Source organism: Rutilus rutilus (assembly GCF_951802725.1).
Source record: "Rutilus rutilus genome assembly, chromosome: 18".
In the NCBI taxonomy this organism is placed as follows: domain Eukaryota; kingdom Metazoa; phylum Chordata; class Actinopteri; order Cypriniformes; family Leuciscidae; genus Rutilus; species Rutilus rutilus.
This window is the reverse complement of record NC_140231.1, coordinates 2,835,210-2,858,520: the sequence shown is the minus strand read 5'-3', so window position 1 is coordinate 2,858,520 and position 23,311 is coordinate 2,835,210. Positions and strand designations below refer to the sequence as shown.

General features: G+C 39.1%; 1 protein-coding gene across 6 annotated transcripts; it reads left to right on the top strand.

Moving 5' to 3' along the window:
• Positions 1 to 1,563: 1,563 nt before the first annotated feature.
• On the top strand, positions 1,564 to 12,469 carry LOC311276559 (NHS-like protein 2). Of its 6 annotated transcripts, none has more exons than XR_014625083.1 (4): positions 1,564 to 1,715; positions 4,704 to 6,485; positions 8,379 to 8,540; positions 11,745 to 12,469. XR_014625083.1 is itself a non-coding variant. In XM_084386255.1 (4 exons), exons 2-4 carry the CDS (start codon positions 4,781 to 4,783, stop codon positions 12,010 to 12,012), a joined length of 2,112 nt encoding a protein of 703 aa, XP_084242381.1. In that variant the 5' UTR covers positions 1,564 to 1,715; positions 4,704 to 4,780; the 3' UTR covers positions 12,013 to 12,469. The 6 variants fall into 6 exon arrangements, 5 of the variants coding, with proteins under 5 accessions (XP_084242381.1, XP_084242379.1, XP_084242383.1 ...); XM_084386255.1 differs by having other exon boundaries at positions 8,402 to 8,540; XM_084386253.1 differs by having other exon boundaries at positions 8,399 to 8,540.
• Positions 12,470 to 23,311: the final 10,842 nt, after the last annotated feature.

Genomic DNA, 23,311 nt, shown 5'->3' with positions numbered 1-23,311 from the left:
AATAATAATAATTGTGGTCTTTTTTGAATTTTTTTATAAATATATATATTTTTTTTTATAAAGCATATTTTAAAAACTTCATTATAAAATGCAAATGTATTTGCAACAATTATATGAACAGCAAATATACGAAATCCCTGTTGTAAGAACACTGCGTTGTCATTGTAACATTCCAGGTGAAGATAATGAGTAAATTACGTTGTCTTTCCCTTCGTTACGGCTTCATTATGACACACAAGTGTCCTCAACTAGCCTTGCATTTCAATCAAATAACTCACATGAATGCTGTAAGATTATACATCCATGTTCACATCATCAAGTTTGCATGTGAATTGTTTGCTTGAATCTCTTTGAATGATTATATACTGTAAATCAAGCCATCTATGATTACGGTGGCCACAGTCTGACCCAACACATCGCTGTCTAACCTCGAAATCAGGCATGGCTTCACTGAACATCAGTTTTTACGTTTTTACGATCAAATGCACTTGTTATGCAACGGAGTTGTGTAATACGGACAGATGATATATTTCACACCTCTTCAAACATGCACTCACACCACCTCTGTTGCTGAAATGTGGAAAATGCAGAACAATGGCAGTGTTTCGCAGTCTTCCTGAAACGGGTGGAACAAACTTCAGATCTGCAGTGATGTGCGAGTGTTCTTCACTCCTCCTCGCTGCAGTGAGGACATCTGTTTCATCCAGTGCACTGATCCCAACAGCTTATTCCCAACATTACTCGTTACACTTTATTTTAAGGTGTCATTGTTACGGTGTATTTATACATGTAAGCACTGAGTAATGTTAATTAACAACATGTACTTACTATAGGGTTATGGTTTGGTTGAGGGTTGGTTGCGTGTAATTATGCACAATTTACTGTTATTACTATGGTAAGCACATGTAACATATGTAACAAGGACACTGTTAATATCAATTATGAAAGCGCCGTTTCTAGGTGTTGTTGTCAGTGCATCTGATTATTAGAGTAATTGCTAATGCATATGCATAGCTGCTATTTTATGTCAATCTTCTGGGTTCATAATACAGATTACAGTGAGTTGCAATGGATGAAAGTGTATATTTCACTGCGTGACTGTCCTCAGCTGAGCATCGATGTGGATCCTGGTGTTTCTGACGAGCAGCACAGTGAATCTTTTACCCAGTGCATTGATTCCGACAGCATTTGGTCTTAATGTTGCATAACATTTATCAGTTGTGAAAGCGCCGTTTCGATGTGCTGTTGTTGTCAATGCATCTGATTATTAGAGTAATTGCTAATGCATTGGCGTAGCTGCTACTCGATGCCAATCCTCTGGGTTCATAATACAGATTACAGTGAGTTGCAATGGATGTTAGTGTATATTTCACTGCGTGACTGTCCTCAGCTGAGCATCGATGTGGATCCTGGTGTTTCTGACGAGCAGCACAGTGAATTTTCCAGTGTCTCTGAGGATTTGGTGTTTATATAATATCTCTCTCTCTCTCTCTCTCTCTCTCTCTCTCTCTCTCTCTCTCTCTCTCTCTCTCTCTCTACGCAGCATTCAACGAACTTGAACTCATAGAGGAAGCAAGCAGCCCACTTCCTATCGTCATGGCAACAGCATGTGAATGCGTTGAGCCAGAGAGAGAGAGAGAGAGAGAGAGAGAGAGAGATCGAGTGGGAACAGCATCCGAAGGCACGGCTGGCTCAGTCTCCAGAGCGAATGACAGGTAAGACGGAGAACATGTTTTGAGACGGTTGGGTTTGATCGTCCTCAGGTCTCTGGGAAATGTCCTTTACTGCATTTAAAGGTTGGTCGATTTCATGCCTTTGCGTAAGACGCTCGTCCTCTGCGGCAATACTGTGTGTTTTGGCGAAGTGACCTCTGACTTTGGCCGTGCAATGACAGTAACAGTCTCTAAATTCATGGTTTTTCAGTAGCATTTTTATTTTGCATATGTATTCCAACACGGCAACTTGTGTCATGCACATCTGGATGGTTATAAACATACATTTTTCTGGTTGTAAGTAGCAACGTCACAATGCACATGCAACAGCATGTGAGTAGCAAGATGTGTGTGTTCTTCAGTGTTTTGTTTGATTTGAAGGATCCTTGTGGTAATAGTACGTTGATGCGGTCAGTGATGCTTGTGATCCGCACAGAGGTTTGAGATCCCAGCCATTGAAAAAGCAGGTTTTAACATTTGCTATCATCTAGTATTTAGTTGGCCTGACGCTCGGGACGCTCTACAGGTCTCTTTCAGGCTTCGTTTTTACATTCAGTCCATCTTCTCTCTGTGTTCTTCGTCATTTTTCCTCTTATGGCATTTGAATGTCCTCTTATACACATACTGTATCTGAGACATTTTATTTTTTTTTATCATATTTTTACTATAATTATATATGTTTTGAAATGTAATTAGCATTGGGCTTGACTCGGTTATATAATGGATGCATTCAGTATTTGGGTTTGGCTGTCTGAGACACTTTGAATAAATTACATGAATAAATTGACTTTTTTTTAACATTTCTGAATAAATCATGAGTCATTCCAGTGAAAGCAGAGTGCAGATATTCTGTGCGCTCATTCTGTTTTTGTTATTTACCCACCAATGACGTGTAACATGACATCATCACTTAAATAATATTATATTAACCCCTAAACTGTCATCCCCCCCCACACCCCACACACACACACACACACGCATGCACACACACACACGCACACACTCACACACACAGGTTTTAGTACTGTACTAAACATTTTTTATCTTATACACATTATGTATTTTAGATTACATAATTTTAATTTTATGATTTAATTTTTTTTAATCTAAAAATGCTACAAAATCTATGGGAAGCTTGCGACGGAATAAAACCATTTTAAAAGATAATTGCGACTTTTCAGCTCGCATTTCTGACTTTTTCTTGCATTTCTGGCTATTTTTCTCGCACAATTGCGATTTTATATCTTGCAATTGTGACTTGAATTGGCAATTGCCTCCGAATTGGACTTTATAACTCGCAAATGCAACTTTAAATCACAAAATTATGACTTTATAACACACAATTGCGAGTTTATATCACACAATTCTAAGAAAAAAGTCAGAATTGTGAGATAAAGTCACAATTACCTTTGGCAGAAACAAGCTTCCATAAAAGCTTTACGTCTAACCGAGTTGCGTTCCAAATTTGAACTTGATATCACAAAAATGTGATTTTGTTTAGGCGCTATACCAAAAATAGCCACCGGTGTCGCTCACATTCTATTGAATTTTTTATATTTTTTTGCATTCTCCTGTCACAAAGTAATACATTTCTATCACAAAACAATCACCAAACATAAAACCTTGAGTCTCAGCCTTTCCGACGATATGTTTTCCCAAGATTAGAAAGAAGATACATTTTGTAATATGAAACGTGACACCACCCGCTAGAGAGGGAGGAGCCCGATAAAAGGAATTTAAGTTCTGTTTCCATGGTAACGTAGTGTCCGATTTCAAAGTGCTTTTAACGGGATGAATACTGAGGGTGTAAGCTTTCGAATGATCGCTAATGAATGATAATTGCGTGATAGGGAAAAAAGGCAGTGAGGGGGTTAATAATGAAGACGTTTATCTCGGCCCTTGGGCTGCACAAGAAGGGAGATATAAGGACAATAATTCAGAAGATCACTTTGATGGCTGTAAATGCCGGTTTTATTGCCAAGACTGGCAAAGGCACAGATTTTCTTTTATTACCAACTTTCAGAAAAGATAACCACAAAGGCCAGACTGTTTCTGATGACTTTAGTCATGCCTTGTAACCCTCACCTGAGCATTAACCGTCCTTACCGAGAATGCAATGTTGGATAAAATGACGAATGCATCATACAGAAAACGGTACTACCTTCGGTGTGCAGTAACTCCATCAAAAAATCAACCTTTTCATATTGCGTGGCGTTCTGTTGTCCTTCGCCACTCGTGATTGCTTCTGAGAGCAATAATATTAATGTGTAAATGCAGTTGAGATTTCTCTGGAGTCTCTATATGGATGAACAGGTAACCGTTGCCATGGCAAACACCCACTCATGTGCCAAACAAAGACCGAGATGGGCAGATTCTCCCTTCCACACTTTTTAGTCCGCTTTGTTTAAAGCATTTGGACAGTGATGTCACCCAGTGATATTTTTAGTGGGAAAGATTATTTTATTGGTAACACTTCACAATAAGGTTTCATTATTTAACTACATTAGTTAGCATGAACTATTAATGAACTGCACTTATACAGCATTTATAAAAATTTTATGTTAATTTCAACATTTACTAATACTTTATTAAAATCTTGTTAACATTAGTTAATGCACTAACATGAACAAACAATGAACAGCTTTATTTTTATTAACTGACATTAACAAAGATTAACAAATACAGTAACAAATGTATTGCTCATGGTTAGTTCATGTTAGTTAATACATTAACTAATGTTTAATAAATGTTCAAACCATCATATGAAGGTGAGGATTACCCATAGCCATTGGTTGTTTTATCTATGACCATTGAGACATATCTTTTTCTTTTCTTTTTTACATGCCGTGATTCATTAATATGAATTCTGCTGGCATTTCCATTTGTCTGATATCCAAACACATTAACTAATGTTAACTAATGAACCTTATTGTAAAGTGTTCAATACATCACAGCCCTGCAATGAATTATTCTTTCTGTCGCCCCATTCAGGTTCCCCATTTTCAAGAATAGCTTGAAGGAGCCAATGGACTATCTCTGCGACAGAAAGTGCTGAACTGAAATCCAAGATGGAAAACACAACCCTGCTTTGTTCTGCCCAGGGCTGGTGCGGCCCAAACGTTTCCACCTTTTCATCCGAGTGGGATGATAGCGTGAACTCCTTTCTGATGGCACCTGACGTGATCAAACCGCCTCCGCAGTTCCAGGATCCAGAGGATCTGAGCCAGGCATCACCGGCAAACCCAAGACGAGATAAAGACGGTGTGAGGAAAGAGCGTAGGAGTAGACCAACCAGTAACATAGAGCTCCACAGACGCTCCGTGTCACTTTCCACTTCTGTCAATCCCAACCCAGGCGTGGCGAGACGCCGATGCGAAAGCTACGCGCTCTCATATCCCAGCAGCAGCTCGGAGGACAGCGACAGCAACTCTACAAGAAGAGGAGATCGACTTCCCGATGCCGTACCTCGATCTAGATCCCGAAGCATCGTCCTCAAGAAGCCCAAAAGAAAACCAGCTCCACCCGTACGAACCGTGTCCCTCCAAAGGCTCGCGTCGGAGCATAAAACACAGGGACTTCACCTTAGAAAAGACTCCCAAAGCATCAAGACACTCCCGGATCTCATTCCCACCTCGAAGCAAGACGTCGGCAAGTGCAAGAAACCATCTGAAGCGCCTTGCAAGATGCCGTTGAAGACATCGGTCTCCGGTCACAGAGCATTAAACGAGCTTCGATCCAGCGAACCGTGCAAGTCCTCCGTGGCGACTCCAATAAATGAATGTATTGCTGATGTAAACACTTCCCCGTCGTCGTCACACTCTTCCCAGCCCTCAATCTCTTCGCCTTCAAAACGCAACTCTCCATCAAGTGGCTACGCGAGCCAGTGTGAAACACCAACTCAGTCGGTCCTGTCCTGTAGGATGCGCCATAAGCCTTCCAGTGTTCTTCCAGGCCAGAGAACCAGACACCGTAACGCGAGGCTTTCTCTTCAGCTTCCTGAATTTCAACAACACACTCCGGATCCAGAGCCTTCAGTTCAGCCCAAAGTGAATCGGCGTTACTCGGACAGCGCTGAAGCCACCAGACCCAAGCAAAGGATGAGTAACAGCATGATGATAATGCCCGTGGTTACCCAGGAGGATCTGAACAGTGTGCGTTTACGCTCAGTCAGCAGCACTGATCTCGAGAACGCTCCGGAAACCACATCTGACATTATCGAGGAGGAGACTGGGAACAATCTAAGCCCTACAAACAACCAAAAAACCAAACCACCAGTGGCTCCGAAGCCACAGAGAAATAAATGGCCACCCAATGCTGTGGTTCAGCCACGTTTTGGAGCGACTTCTGATGCAGCAACGGCCGGCGCGAGATCAGAAGACATTTACGCAATGATTAACAAAACAAAACCAACAGTGACTGTACCTTCACAAGGCATTGAACAAGCAAATCATCTTTTTTTGGAAGGGTTGCCACAACCCCCGTGCGCTTTAGAGCCAAAGAATCCAAACGTGGCCCCCTTCAACACAACCACCTATTGTAACCAACTTCATAAGAAGAGAAGAGCCCCACCACCTCCTCTGGCAAAGACTCCAGCTGTGGACAATTCGCTTTATCATAGCTCAGATGCTCTGAAGAGCCCAGACGAAGCCCAGTCGCCATCGAAAGCCCAGTCGCCAAAGTCTCCGACCTCTGCAAGTCAATACCATGTTACTTTATATGGCGTCATTCCTACTTATCCTTTGGTCACTGAGCAACAGCACTCAAGTGCACCCGGTAAGAGAAATATAACACCGTGTCCTAACCAGACGCGCCGCCGCGACACGCGTTAAAAGGTATCTTTTACATGTTAATCAGAGTTTTTGCGCGATGATTGTATTTTAGAAAGGGTTTCTATTTCTGCGACGTCGCGGCTGGAACAACAGAAAGTATGATAATCTCAGGTACTGTTTTTGTGCTTTATTTAAAGGGGTCATGACATGAGAAACCAAATTTGCCTTGATCTTTTGGTCTATAAGAGGTCTTTGTACCATTCAAACTTCCTGCCTTCATAGCTTAAGACGTCCTCCCCATTATAAACGAAGCATTTATTTAATCAAGCTCTAATTACAGCTCGTTGGGGCTCCATGGTGAGAAGTGACGTCACGGTACGAAGTGACGCACCAGTCGTTTGCATATTATGGAAGGCCAAAAGGGCCAAAACGTGTGACACTGTCGTGTTAACACGTATTTATGTGTTCATCCCAATTCATGCTGGCACATTGGAAACTATCTTGCACAAGCACAAATAGCAAACAAATCCTGTAAATTGCAAGGTTAAATCTAAAATAAAATTTGAACAATGTCTTTAAAAATGGACAATGAACATAAATAAATAGCATACATTATTTTTATTTTTTTATTTTTTTATTTTGAGAATCACTCTGATTAGAAATTTGTCTTGGCCTCAAAATATAGCCACATGCATCACAGAAATCATCAAAATCATAACACCACACAACATTTAAAACAATACATATCCAAACACAATAAAAACAAGCAACTGTAAACACAATTACATGAATCAGAAAGGGGGAGGGGGGTTAATAGACCACTTACTGATATTTAGTTTTTCCTCAATCAAACTTCTTCAAATGAATAGTTGCTCTCAAAACAATTAACACAACAAACTAAAAACACCCTTCTGTTGATGAAACAGTTCAGTATTCACTGCACAATGAAGCACTGCAGTCTATTAATGCCACGCAGATGTGCTGTTCCTGGCTGTGGACTAACAACATGCTTGAAGACGCTGCCGAACGATCCAGACGTCAGGGGAAAATGGATGCAGTTTATTGTTTGCGGACGTCCCAGTCACGGCAGTGTTCATTTAAGCGTGTGTTCTCTACATTTCAAGGATGACTGTTTTGAGAACAAATCTCAGTATGATTGCTTTGCCAGAAAATATTTGCTTAAAGATCAGGCCGTGCCGACTATTCTGGGCCCAACAACTACGGCGCAAACTGTAAGTAATGTATTTAATCTTAAAACTACTTTTAGCCAATGACGTTAGCCAATCATAACAGTGGGCGTTAACACTGAACCTCCAAAACAGACTGTTTGAATCAGAGGATGAGAAACAGGGTGGGAAAAGGTCATAAATCACACTAAAAAAAATTATTTTTTTGTCCAAAAAACTATAGTAATACTATAATTGCATATATAATAAACCAAAAACCATGTCATGACCCCTTTAATGTTCAAAGCATCTGTGTGAGTTTGAATATCATTTTGTGTGTATTTTATAGCCATACAAGCAACAATTTACGTCAGATCTTCAAAATAGATAAAAGTGAACAAGAACGTTCAAACTGTTAGCTCATTGTTAACAGACAAGTGTATTCTATGACAACTATTGTTTCAGTAACTCAGGATGTAAAATGGTGTAATATTCATGAATTTGATTATGTACTTATCCATTTTGTTGCGAGTGCGAGAGCTTGCTGAGAGAGCCCGCCCACGCGCTCTTCTGATTGGCTGTGATTTTTATCGCGTCGCGTCTGGTGTGGACAGACAAATTATTTGTCACTGGAATCTTATGGCATCGATTCTGGTTAGGACACGGTGTAATGGACTGAATTTTATCTTACGGTTAGTGAAACTAACCATGTTCTGTACCATAATCAATAGTTGCTGTCTCATCATGTCAACAGATCATCCACCATACGATGTAGAGAAGAGGGAGCGAATGCCCGACCTTGGACCTTTACAATTAGTAGGAGAGGAAGATGATGTATTTCTTTACAAGTCCAAATCTCAAACAACGGAGGATCTATTCACCATAATTCACAGGTAGGGTTGGGTATCGTTTAAATTTGGACAATTGCGATTCTGATTATCGATTCCGATTCTTATCGATTCCTAATTTCGATTCCAATAAGGTAAAAAAAAAGTCTTATTGCAAAACATGTCATTGTAGCTGAATAATATGAACAAACATCAACAGGCTAAAGAACACTTACACAAGGAACTTTTGCCTGTGGTTTAAAAATACCATGGCAAAAACAACTAGCCTAACTGTTCAAGAATTATTACAGTAAAGTCAAGTAAACACTCAGTAACAAATAAACAAATTAGCAATCGCACAAATAAATACAACTGAACAAAGATATAATTGAAATAAACAGTGTTTTAAGATTTTCAGGTACAGAAACAGTAATCAAATGTAAAATAACACTACAGTTTATGAATAAAATATACATTACAAATACAGTTACAAAAGTTATTCAGTGGAGAATAGTGAGTGCATTTTCTCTTTGTCTTTTGTTGTTTGATTAGTGTTATTATAGCAGGAATATTAGGCTGCTGTCCCTTTAAGAGCCGCACGGATCCAATACACTGATACACATGCGTTAACATTCACTTAAGACATAACCGACTGTCTTTACGAGGATGTTTTGACATATTTTTGTGTGTATTCGTCCGTTCAAGTGCAAAAAGACTCGGAAGAGAACTCAGTTCAGTATTGCGCAGTATAGCGAATGAGGGCAGAACGTGTTTTTGCAGTCAAAAACGAAAGACGCAGTCAGTGGAAAGAAAAAAAGCGCCAGGTCTAGAGATGCATTTTTTTAAAAGTTGAACTTATTTTAACTTGAGCGCTGCATTTTTAGGGCCCTATCATACACCCGGCTAGTTTTTAGCTAGTTTCAGCCCGACGCAGTTATCATTTTCATGTCCTGCGCCATGCATCACTGCAAATGCATTTATGCCCATCTGCTGCTGGTCTGAGAACGAGGTGTGTTGCTATTTTGAGGAACTGAAATAGACTGCGCCATTGACCAACTGAAACCTGGTCTAAAGTCAATGGTGCAGTATTTTTTTGTTATTTAAAGGGCGTATTAGTAATAAGCGCCTATAGGCGGGTCCAAAACGCACATACACTCTGCTTATTACACACACACTCTGCTTATTACACACACAGGGATGCACAGCAGCACACAAACATGCCAAATATTTAAAATAAAAAGGATTACAATGTAAAAGATTAATACTGTGTACATAAAGAATCCTTTTCTTCGCTAGAGAAGCGTTCAGTTTGTAATGTAAATAGCGAATCTGCCATGGCGCGAGCGCAACTGGCTTTTAAAGGAAATGGGAGATTTATTAGTTTATATATTTATTTATTTATATAGTTTATTGCACGTTACGCCCAAAACACACCCATTACTCATTAAGAGAATAGAGACAAAACACACCCATTACTCATTAAGAGAATAGGGACGACCCTTTTAGACCATGCACCGGGAGCACCGACCATTTTCCCGTCATTGAACTAGCAAAAATGGATTCAGACGCGCCCTAAGTGCACTTGCGCAGTGTGCTTTTAGACCATGAGCTTCGATCGTTAAAAGAGGGCCCTTAGACTGCGTGTCATGTGCGAGATGCTGCAAACAGGGTTCCCGCGGGGTCTTAAAAAGTCTTAAATTCTGAACTTTAAATATAAGGCCTTAAAACGTCTTTAAAAACAGCCAGATTTTCATCCGCGGTCTTAAATTTCATTTAGTCAGGTCTTAAAAAAGATTTTACCCTCGTTCATTTCCAGAAACGCTGGCCGCAGAAAATTATTACAAAGTAGCAAAAAAGTATCGAAGTCGCTCGCCAAGAGGCAGTTCACATATCGCGTCTTTTGCGCGCTCAAGTTCATTCAAATGCCTGCTCGCGGTAAGCGCGCTTATAATTGAAGCGACGCGCTCGTTTTTTTCCAGGCGCAGCGACATGAAAAAAGACATGAAGGATGCGGGTGCACCCAAACACTACGGGTGTTTTTCTCTTCTCCGTAAATAAATCTTGTAACAGAGCTACAGCAAGTGTTTTTAGCCACTAAAACTTTTTTTGTCATTGTGGAGAGCACAGTGCATGGTTGCATAGCAACGACAGACGCCACGGGAAAATCGGACCGAATTTTACTATTAATAATAAAAGATAAGCTAAACTTTATTGTAAATGTCAGTAAATTCATCCATCCATCCATCCATAAAGATAAATTAAAGTCTGAAATATGTGAGGTTTATCTTTTTATAAAAACCTTTTTTGTCAAAGTTTATTTGAACTTGTACATGTTAGTATATAACATGTTGCAAGACACTTTTAAAATCTGGCTGTCATTTTTAATCGTATTATTTTAATGTTTATGTTAGTGTGTATTGATGCTAATTTTATTTGTTATTTGCTGTTTTTCGACATAAAACTTGGTGAATTGATTTCATTGTGTAGTATTAGTACTTTTTGAACAGGATTCTGTGATAACAGTGATAATATTTGGCACTATAATAATTCAATGAAATGTTCATGCCATTTCATCTCTAGCTATGATCAACTATGATCAACTAAAATCAACTAATTATGTTTTTTACAGTAGGCCTATAATATGCAAAGTACAATTTTCTATAAAAAAATTATATCTGATTCTGTTCTTTTCTCTGACACGCGTTGTTGGGTCTGGAAGGTTACTAATGTGATTGCTTTATCTGTAAATTAAGTTAATGCTTTTTCAATTACTGAATTCATTGAAATAAAATGAATTCTTTGATTTGAATATTTTTTTGGCAATGTAGGTCTTAAATTTCAATCTTTATGGTCTTAAAATGTCTTAAAAAGGTCTTAAATTTGACTAACTGAAACCTGCAGGAACCCTGTGCAAACGTGAGCGTAACGGTTAAAGACATCCGTCCAGTGCGTGTTTACATTGAAAAATAATGGACGCGTTTGGATGCGGCTTTCTGTGCGCACGTCGTTTTAGATGTGTGAGCAGCACAGAAAACAGTATACGTGTCTTCTTGCGTTTGAATGGTTTAAAGTTATATTAAAATGCACACAAAGGAATCGATAAGAGGAATCTAAATTTTAATTCCTGACCTTAAGTATCCGATTCCCAACCCTACTCACAGGTTAATGAGTGCTGCTACAAAATACTCTAGTTCCCAGTACAGCTCCAGTCTTGTTTTGACGTTGGCTTAAGCGTTCCGCTCTCTTTTATATCGTTTTCCCATTTTGCAGGTCTAAAAGAAAGCTCCTGGGTCGTAAAGACTCCTTTGAAAATAAACAAGGTGACCCTGGCGCTCAGACACTCGGCAGCGGAGCGTCCAAGATCAGCTCTCAAAATGACAACTTCATGGCTTTTCTGAGGAGGACGAGAAGTGCCAAGGCTGGTTGCAGTGAACGAATCTCAGCTACAGAGCTCCTCAGAAGCTCCAAGCCCTCTGTTACCATTGCAGAAAACATCAAACATTGCAAAAATAGCTATGTACAGTCACACGGTCCATAAAGTCAATTTTTTCGCCTCTATGTTTTACATCCACACCAGTTTTTTCACCACAACGCCATGTCAAAGTTTCCGAAACAATATCAAAGTATTAAAAAAAACGAGCTCGTAAATATGCTTTTGGATCCGAAGCAGAACATTAAGACATTCAAATCATATCTTCCTGAAACATGTATTGTTTTTTTTCATTGTATTGAATGGTAACACAATAGTGTGTAAATTCAAATATATCTTTATGTGTTAATGTAAATATAAATGTTTTAAGAGTTGAGATGCTATCTATGAGATATAATATTGCAGTTCTTGTCATAAAAGTTACTGAATATAAATACATAAATAATTTGTTGTGTTTGGGCTTCCTGCCTTCCATAACGAAGCAGATTATATCAATGACTGTTTTAAAATGTTCTGCTGTAGATTTGCACATGGTCAGTATATTAAATTGCTTTTCAGAAGTAAACCATGCTTATTTTTGTGTTTCTTAGAACATTCTCTATTCGCTTTTTGGATGCATTTAAATTGTGCTTAAAATGTTTACGTATAATTTAAGCTTATATGTCTCAAACAGGAGTGTCTATCATGTCTCTCTTCATTTCAAAGAACCATTAGACATATTGGACGTGTGAGGGAGAGCTGTCATAATAAGGAATTCATATAATCTTCAGGTTGCATAGACATAAATCTGCACACACACACACACAGTCTGACTTTGTTGAGAGATGAGGGCTTGTTTTAGCACTTCATTCTTTTCCTTCATTTGTAAAAACACACACAAAAAAAAACAACCTACTCTTGTAGCATCTTATATCGAATACTGCAAGAAAATGTGTCTTTTCTGCATTATGGGGAGGCAATGCAGTTTATACATTCCTCAACTTTCTCCACAACCTTGGTAAGTTTACCAAAACAATTATAATATATAGCATCAATGCATTTGATATTGCATTATAAAGTTAAAAGCAATCAATTCAAAATTATGTTGTGACTTGTATCTGTTTGACAACCCATGCTGAAAAAAAGATGGTGTTTTCATGAAGATGATGCAAAATGCTCATGCTCAATATAAAGAACAAGACGGAGATGTGATGTACAGTTGAATGTACAACTAAGACTACACACTCTATAGAGAAGCAAGCAATACAGAATGATCTTTGTAACACTTTACAATAAGGTTCCATTCATAAACCTGAACGAACAATGAAAAATACTTCTATGCATTTCTTAATTTTAGCTTTTAACATTTTATTTTATTACTTTAAAAAGTCTGGGGGACTGAAATATTACAGAGCAGAGTAGACCAATCACAACAGACTGGGCCGTCTGACCAATCAGAGCAGAGTAGACCAATCACAACAGACTGGGCCGTCTGACCAATCAGAGCGGAGTAGACCAATCACAACAGACTGGGCCGTCTGGCCAATCAGAGCAGAGTAGACCAATCACAACAGACTGGGTCATCTGACCAATCAGAGCAGAGTAGACCAATCACAACAGACTGGGCCGTCTGGCCAATCAGAGCAGAGTAGACCAATCACAACAGACTGGGCCGTCTGGCCAATCAGAGCAGAGTAGACCAATCACAACAGACTGGGTCGTCTGACCAATCAGAGCAGAGTAGACCAATCACAACAGACTGGGTCATCTGACCAATCAGAGCAGAGTAGACCAAACACAACAGACTGGGTCATCTGACCAATCAGAGCAGAGTAGACCAATCACAACAGACTGGGCTGTCTGGCCAATCAGAACAGAGTATTCATCCGACGAGTCCTTTGAATCACTGAAAAATGTGGTGATGTGCAATGTATATTATGAGAAAATGAAGACCCTTTAAAATAGCATAATAGGGGCACTTTAAAAGCTTTTCACAATAATTTGGCCATTTTAATGAATACAATTAATTATTGCATTTAAATACATTTTATAATAAAATAATGTCTTATTTTTTTCTAATTTGGACACAAAATGTGCACAGTGTCTATCATTTTTGGCAATATTGTAAGTATTTATTCTGTGTTTCTTTCTTGGGGAAAAATATGCAGGATATTTTATTTAAAAAACAGACTATATCCATTATATATAATAAATGATCACAGTTGGAAGGTGATGATTCATTAGAGCATGTAAGAGCATTATGGCAGGAAGACCTCGGAATAGATATTGCAGACTGGCAATGGGAAGAAGCACAAGCACGGGTTCACTCTTCTTCTTTGTGTATTAGACGCGGTTTAATGCAATTCAAGATCTGACATAGACTTCATCTGTCTAAACTAAAGCTCTCTAGGATGTTCTCCTCTGTGGACCCATTATGCGATAGATGCAGTCAAACGCCAGCATCACTGGGACATGTGTTTCGGAAGTGTCCTAATATCCGTAGTTATTGGATTTCACCTTTTCAATTACTGTCAAAGGTGCTGGGAAAACCACTAAACCCAGACCCAGTTATGGCTATTTCTGGTGTCAGTGGTGACAATGTGGAGCTGTCTAAAAAACTGTGTATATTGGAGTTGTCACACTCTTAGTGCGTAGATTGATTTTGCTCAACTGGAAACAAAAAACCCACCTCACCGCTCTGCCCTGATTAGAGATGTTATGGCCCACCTTCAGCTCCAAAACATTGGGTTTTCCTTAAAGCGTAACTCTCGCCAAAATGCAACCTAGGGTCTTTTTGTTAATCTACCCGAGGCAAACTTTCGTGTAAAAGCATAATTAAAATGGAAACGCCACTTTTAAGTTTGACCGTATTTTCGTTTTAGGTTAAATGCCTTGTGAATGGGAGTGAATGGGTCACGACTATGATAGCATCAAAAATCTCTATTTTTAAAACACTAATGCGGCTCGACACAACATGAAACTGTGCTGGAAGTCTCACCAGCGGCTCTACACATGAACTCCAGCACTGAGAACATTGTTTGTGTACACAGAGTTCACTAAAAAGAAAGATTTTGAACAACTCACTGAAGCTGTGTCCGCCGGTGTTGTGCTGAATTTCGACCCCCGCCAAATTATTACCCCCTAGTACTGATAGGTTTAGGATTAGTTGTGGGGGAGGGGTTAGGATTATGGGTGGGGTTAGGATTAGGCAATCAGGTACTGACTTCAACGAGGGGGGTAATAATTTGGCAGGGGGTCGAAATGCCAGGCAAAAATAGTCGATCTCCGAATGCGAATGAACTGACTCTGAATTTTAGTAGTGCTTCTTATATGAGGATCTTTTTTCAAATACAAGGTCAATATTGATTTTCACTAACGAGAAAACAACAAATTATCCGTGAATTTATATGGAATTAAGCTTTAGGAGCTTTCCATCTTTACTCTCCTCCCTGTTACGGTGCATTCGGAGATCGACTATTTTTTACTGTCAAAATGCCGGCGGACGGAAACACAGTGAGTTAACTCTGTGTACACACACACTGTTCTCAGTGCTGGAGTTCATGTGTAGAGCCCCTGGTGATACTTCCAGCACAGTTTCATGTTGTGTCGAGCCGCATTAGTGTTTTAAAAATAGAGATTTTGATGCTATCATAGTTGTGCCCCATTCACTCCCATTCACAAGGCAATTAACCTAAAACTAAAATACGGTCAAACTTAAAAGTGGCATTTCCATTTTAATTATGCTTTTAAACAAAAGTTTGCCTCGGGTAGATTAAAGGGGTCATATAATGCCATCTTTGAACAAGCTAATATGATTCTTTAGGGTCTAAATGAAAAGTTTGTAATACACTTTAATTAAAAATTCTCATTAGTATTGTAAGAAAACACTCATTTTACCTGGTCAAAAACAGCTCTGTTTTCAGCACGCCGTTTAAGTGCATGTGTCTTTAAATGATAATGAGCTTTGCTCCCCCCGCCCCTCTGTTCTGTGCGGACACCGTTTGTAATAACACAATAACCATAACGCATTGTTCATTATAAACTTGGGATTATGAATTATATTGAGAAGGTCGTACATAGAAAACATGCCGTAATGTACCCTGAGTGTAAACAGCCGCATTCATCGTGAAGCGTGCTAGCGATTTGCAAAGATTAATATAAAGGTTAATAAAACGTTACACTCACTTCTTCTTCTGGAGGTGCAGCAGGAACACGAATAGTTGGTACCGATCCTTTTTTCAGGAGCAACTTCTTAGCAAAACCAGCTTTATAACGTTACTGACCTTCGTTTGTAAAGCAGTCTGGTGTGAGAAATGATTCACGCAAACATGAAAGCATTGACGTTGATCGTGGGGAATATTCCCTTCGAAAAACAAAACTCAGCCACTGCGTCTTCAGCGGTTCGGATTTAGGAACATCAATGACTGTGTTCGTTATTACACCCAAGAACACCACAATCGCTTAGACGCCATTCTGCTCCAGCGTATCAACAACGGTGGACTATGATTGACAGCTCGCTCACGAGCGAGGGCGGGTCTGTGTTGAAACGCTGCTGTCAATCAACAATTGTGGGAGGGGCGTCCGACCGTGTGACGTCACTAGGTCGAACGGCTTGATTTGAGAGGGGGGGGGGAAACATATAAGAAGATTTAAAAAAAACCACTGGATGGATTTTTATAATTTTATGATGGTTGTGTACAGGCACTGCCAACACACACTTCAGTACAATCAACTTGTAAAAGTGCATATACCATTATATGACCCCTTTAATAAAAAGAGCCTAGGTTGCATTTTGATGAGAGTTACCCTTTAAAAAAGAAGACAGATAATTTTTATGTAGTATGGAAACCTTTGATTAATTATTTTAATAAGACAGCAATAATTGAACCTTAACCCCACTACTACTACTACTTCCTACCCCCACCCTTTTTTTTTTCTTCCCTATATCATTACCTGTGTTAAAATATAAATTGTTTACATATGTAAGAATATTACTGCACACTGTATCTGCAAAATGAATTTTGTTGGAGTTTTTCTTTGTGCCAATGTAGAAAATGTAATAAAGAGAATGTAAAAAATAAAATAAAAAAAAGACTATAAAGTTATGTCCTTCAGTCTGAACCCCGTCACACCATTCTCCGCCGTTAATAATTTAGGCTCCAACCTAATATGAGACATAATTTACCAGAAATGACATAATTCAGGTCTCTTCAACAGTGGTGCAAAAGTAGTTTTGTATAATATTTTTGAGGCGTATTACAGTGAGGGATGGTACTATTGAACAACTCAACTTCATCACATAAAATTAAGATGGAAAGTAATTTTTTTTATTATTATTATTTTAATCCATAAGTATATACAATGTACTTATTTCATTGCTGCCATATCTGGTCTACTCTCCTACACTACACGGGGAGAAGTGGACATTTTGAGCACAAACAAAAACTCAGCCCCATCATATCTGTATATTTAAGAGTAATTAAATATATATATGTAAGAGAGTATTAAAAGATGGCCGGGGCTTTTTTATTCTTTGGTAAATGATTGGCTTGTGCAACATGACGTTTGTTTGATGCAGAACAGTTCAATATATATGTATATATATATATATATATATATATATATATATATATATATATATAAAGCTTAAAGTCCCCATGTAGTCAGTAATTTCATCTTTGATCACCAAAATGACATAATGAAATGTTTTTTCCTTGAAAAAAAAAATGTCTTCATGTCTTAAAATATCTTGAATGTAACTCGACACCCTTGCCTCATTTAGTATATGTGGTTCTATGAATATGCAAATGAGCCCCGCCTCCACTCACTCACTCAGCTCAGTGATCCACTGGTTGACGATCACACGTTGATCTGATTGGTTACAAGGTAGTTTGTGTTGTCAGAAACACCAGCGATTTCAAAGCGTGTTTTTGAGACTGTCTTTGGTTCACTGCAGTTTAACCCTCTGGGCTTCTTCATTAATGTGTTACACTTGGCTTCCTTTCGTGCAAAATCGTACGAAGCCTTAAAATTTTACTTTTTTTCCCCCCAGGAAAACCAATGAAATATATTTTTGTTCAATAATATTTTTTTTGTATTATTTAGAATTTCTAAAGATTTTTATGATACTTTGCATTAATTATATAATTTTTATGAACTATTTTTTCCATTAGAGTTAATATATATATATATATTATTTTTTCAATAAATGCAACATTTCACATCAAAATAGAGTGCAGGCCTAAAAATAAAAAATTTTCAAGTGAGAAGAGCGCCATCTAGTGGCTTTAAAAATATATAAATGTGTGTAATGTCCTGTAACCGCCAATAGGCTGCCTATAGTTTTTTATTTATTTATTTTATTTTATTTTTTTGATTCCCATTCGGAAAAATGGAACAACAAAAATTATATATCATTTTAAAGCTTAGGATCTCAGCTTTTTAATGCATCTAATCACATTTATGAACTCCTAACAAGTGCTGAGTAATCCCTCTAAAACTGAGTGTACCGCCAGCCGGTGCCACCTAGCTGCGAAAATATTCATTACCATATTTTTCAAAAATTTTGCCTTGATTAACACAAAGTTGATGTCATTTGAAAGCTTAGAGTCTGAACTTTACAGTGAATGTATCCACTTTGAAAGAATCTTAAGTATTGCTGAGTTATTTGCTGATAAATAGAATTTCTTTTTTTCATAATCTATAAAATAATGTACTGCAATGTGTCAAAAACATCATACAGCTCATGAAACATTCACAGATCATTGAAAATGGCACTTCATTTTTTACAGCATATTATTACAATTAAAATGAGCCCAAAATTAACATAATCTATTGCTTTTATGACAAGATATTCTTCATGGAGAAACAATTGCCCATGAGGGGGCGTCAAAGACTGTACAAAAAGGCCATCTCTGTTCCAAATGCTGTAACTTTTGATTCCTTTATCCAAAAAAAATAAAAAGCTAACATGTAGGGGGACTTCACTAAAAAAGAATATTCCTCCTACCTTATTTCCTTCCTGAGTTATTCCATGACAAATAAGAAAGATATGCAAAATCATAATAAAAATTATATATATATTTTGTCTTTTATCAGCAGTTTCTCGGCAGGACAATGTCCAAATGTAATCTAATTTATATTTTCAAAAAATTGAAAAAGAGTTCTTTCAAACGATACCTACCTTTTGACTCTCCTTGCTACAGTTTTGGAGTTATGATTATATAGTTTTTATATAGTTTGGAGCAAAATTTGTTGGGTGTGTGGGTGTGTGTGCCCCCCCCGGGCATATTTGCACTCTTGATGTTTTAGAGTGTCACCCCTTCATTGCTGTGCACTTTTTTTCTGCAAAGTGGCTGATTTGTAGTTTGTACCACCAGAAGTTTCTCTGAGTTTTCCTATTTTTTCGTATTTCCCATTCATTTCCTATGTCGGCCATTTTTGACCGGGAGGAAGCTAAGTGTGACTTTTTTTTTTACGGCCCTTTAACATATCTGAATCATCTCCTTGATTTTTTTGTGTGTTCACATAGGTAATATAACAAAAGTCACCAAGTTTCATCCCCCTCCGATGAAGCAAAAAAAATTCAAAATGTAAAAGTTTTCATGCATTTTTGCAGGGATGGTTCGGAGTAAAATCAACCTAGGGTCCTTTGCACCCTGACCTCGAGCCAAACACCCCCCAGAAGCCTTTTTCCCTCCGTCGAACATTATTAAAGTTAGAGCTTATTTAGAGAGATCAGCTGAATGGTTTAGTGCAGGCGCTAATGGATCCTATGATGAATCTCGTAAATTAGCCCACTAATAATGCCCAGAATGGCACCAAACTTCTACAGTAGTACAAATAGGTTCTGTACTCATAAAACGAGGCATTGGAAAGTGTGTAAGTACATCAGGAGTTTATTTAAATAACACTTGCCTGACGGCTAATGCTACTGCTAACCCGGACGTCGACGTCACTTCAGTGATTTGGGAAAAGCATGTAAAAGTCCTGGCAGAAAGCGATGCATAAGGATGTAGTGTAACGACGCATTATTATTTTTTCCGAAGTGTTAACAACTTAGTGTTAACTAATAATTGTTATAAACTGGTACTACCAACAAAATATTAGTGCATTCCTGGAACTGGGCGTCGTTACACTACATCCTTATGCATCGCTTTCTGCCAGGACTTTTACGTGCTTTTCCCAAACCACTGAGAAGCGTTCAGTTTTTCCGCTTGTAAATTCCTCCATGTAAATAGCGAATCCGCCATGGCACGAGCACAACTGGCTTTTAAAGGGAATGGGAGACGAGACTCTGATTGCTTTATTGCATGTTACGCCCAAAACACACCCATTACTCATTAAGAGTCGACCATTTTTCTCGTCGTTAAACTAGCAAAAGTGGATTCGGACACGCCCTAACTGAACTTGCGCCATGCACTTAGGTTAAAGGGGTCATGATTCAAACAGTCTGTTTTGGGGGTGTTTCCCCTTTAAGAGTTCAGTGTTAACGCCCACTATTATGATTGGCTAACGTCATTGGCTGAAAGTAGTTTTAAGATGAAATACATTTCTTACAGTTTGCGCTCGTTGTTGGGCCCAGAATAGTAACTTAAATTAACACTGCCGTGACTGGGACGTCCGCAAACAATAAACTGCATCCATTTTCCCCTGACGTCTGGATCGTTCGGCAGCGTCTTCAAGCATGTTGTTAGTCCACAGCCAGGAACAGCACATCTGCGTGGCATTAATAGACTGCAGTGCTTCATTGTGCAGTGAATACTGAACTGTTTCATCAACAGAAGGGTGTTTTTAGTATGTTGTGTTAATTGTTTTGAGAGCAACTATTCATTTGAAGAAGTTTGATTGAGGAAAAACTAAATATCAGTAAGTGGTCTATTAACCCCCCTCCCCCTTTCTGATTCATGTAATTGTGTTTACAGTTGCTTGTTTTTATTGTGTTTGGATATGTATTGTTTTAAATTTTGTGTGGTGTTATGATTTGTATGTGTTGTTATGATTTCTGTGATGCATGTGGCTATATTTTGAGCCCAAGACAAATTTCTAATCAAAGTGATTCTCAAAATTTTCAAAAAATAATAAAATAATAATGTATGCTATTTATTTATGTACATTGTCCATTTTTAAAGACATTGTTCAAATTTTATTTTAGATTTAACCTTGCAATTTACAGGATTTGTTTGTTCTTTGTGCTTGTGCAAGATAGTTTCCAATGTGCCAGCATGAATTGGGATGAACACATAAATACGTGTTAACACGACAGTTTTTACGCGTTTTGGCCCTTTTGGCCTTCCATAATATGCAAACGACTGGTGCGTCACTTCGTACCATGACGTCACTTCTCACCATGGATCCCCAACAAGCTGTAACTAGAGCTTGATTAAATAAATGCTTCGTTTATAATGGGGAGGACGTCTTAAGCTATGAAACTGGCAGGAAGTTTTAATGGTACAAAGACCTCTTATAGACCAAAAGATCAAGGCAAATTTGGTTTCTCATGTCATGACCCCTTTAAAATGTAAACTTGCTGTCTTTTGCACAGATATATGTGTGTATATATTGGATTAGGTTTCAGAAGTGTGCTCTGCGGCTGATATGTGCCCAAAGCCGACTTCTACCCGACAGTCAAAGCGATGTAACGTCATGAAAGTGTGGATTAGGGAGCATTTGGGACAGGGCCATTGTTGAGCTTCCTTCTCCTGCAACCCAGAATGAGCGGCGCCCTCTACTGTACAGCCGTGAACGTGCACTTCCCTCAGCCTGAGGCTTACCAGAGAATGTCTAATAAGGGGAGAACTTCCACTCTCAGTAAACTTACGGCTTCTGAACTGGTTGCAGTTCCACTCTGGCTCCACATGAGGGCGCTCACAGGACGAGTGCAGTTCCACTCTGGCTCCACATGAGGGCGCTCACAGGACGAGTGCAGAATGAATGGAGGTCTATGGCGCTATACCCCTCAAAATCCACTTTTCTCAGGATATAATCTTTTGTCTAGTAATTTGAATGTTGTATTCGAAAGGAGATGCAAAGAAATTACACATTGCTGGGTGTCAGATTTTAGAGTCACTTATTTGCTTTAAAAAGTCTTTTAAAATGTCAATGACGTCATACACATCGTACGACCAGAGATACTGCTTTACGGCAATCCTTCAGTCACTTTGGTGCTTTCGCGCTCTGCACTTTCTTTTCTCTCGAGGCATCGACAACACAGCTGACACAGGTAAACACACAACACAGCTGACACAGGTAAACACACACAGCTGACACAGGTAAACACACAACACAGCTGACACAGGTAAACACACAACACAGCTGACACAGGTAAACACACACAGCTGACACAGGGAAACACACAACACAGCTGACACAGGTAAACACACACAGCTGACACAGGGAAACACACAACACAGCTGACACAGGTAAACACACAACACAGCTGACACAGGTAAACACACACAGCTGACACAGGGAAACACACAACACAGCTGACACAGGTAAACACACAACACAGCTGACACAGGTAAACACACACAGCTGACACAGGTAAACACACAACACAGCTGACACAGGTAAACACACACAGCTGACACAGGTAAACACACACAGTGACACAGGGAAACACACACACACAGCTGACACAGGGAAACACACAACACAGCTGACACGGGTAAACACACACAGCTGACACAGGGAAACACACAACACAGCTGACACAGGTAAACACACAACACAGCTGACACAGGTAAACACACACAGCTGACACAGGGAAACACACAACACAGCTGACACAGGTAAACACACAACACAGCTGACACAGGTAAACACACACAGCTGACACAGGGAAACACACAACACAGCTGACACAGGGAAACACACAACACAGCTGACACAGGGAAACACACAACACAGCTGACACAGGGAAACACACAACACAGCTGACACAGGTAAACACACACAGCTGACACAGGTAAACACACAACACAGCTGACACAGGTAAACACACACAGCTGACACAGGTAAACACACAACACAGCTGACACAGGTAAACACACACAGCTGACACAGGGAAACACACAACACAGCTGACACAGGTAAACACACAACACAGCTGACACAGGTAAACACACACAGCTGACACAGGTAAACACACAACACAGCTGACACAGGTAAACACACACAGCTGACACAGGGAAACACACACACACAGCTGACACAGGTAAACACACAACACAGCTGACACAGGTAAACACACAACACAGCTGACACAGGTAAACACACACAGCTGACACAGGTAAACACACAACACAGCTGACACAGGTAAACACACACAGCTGACACAGGGAAACACACAACACAGCTGACACAGGTAAACACACAACACAGCTGACACAGGTAAACACACACAGCTGACACAGGTAAACACACA

What these genes read in the sequence shown, in the direction of transcription:
- LOC311276559 (XM_084386253.1), top strand. Translation starts at nt 4,781, where the DNA reads ATGGAAAACACAACCCTGCTTTGTTCTGCCCAGGGCTGGTGCGGCCCA. An exon ending in ACAGCACTCAAGTGCACCCG is followed by an intron (nt 6,486 to 8,398) that starts GTAAGAGAAATA and finishes TCATCATGTCAA; the next exon opens with CAGATCATCCACCATACGAT. An exon ending in CTATTCACCATAATTCACAG is followed by an intron (nt 8,541 to 11,744) that starts GTAGGGTTGGGT and finishes CCCATTTTGCAG; the next exon opens with GTCTAAAAGAAAGCTCCTGG.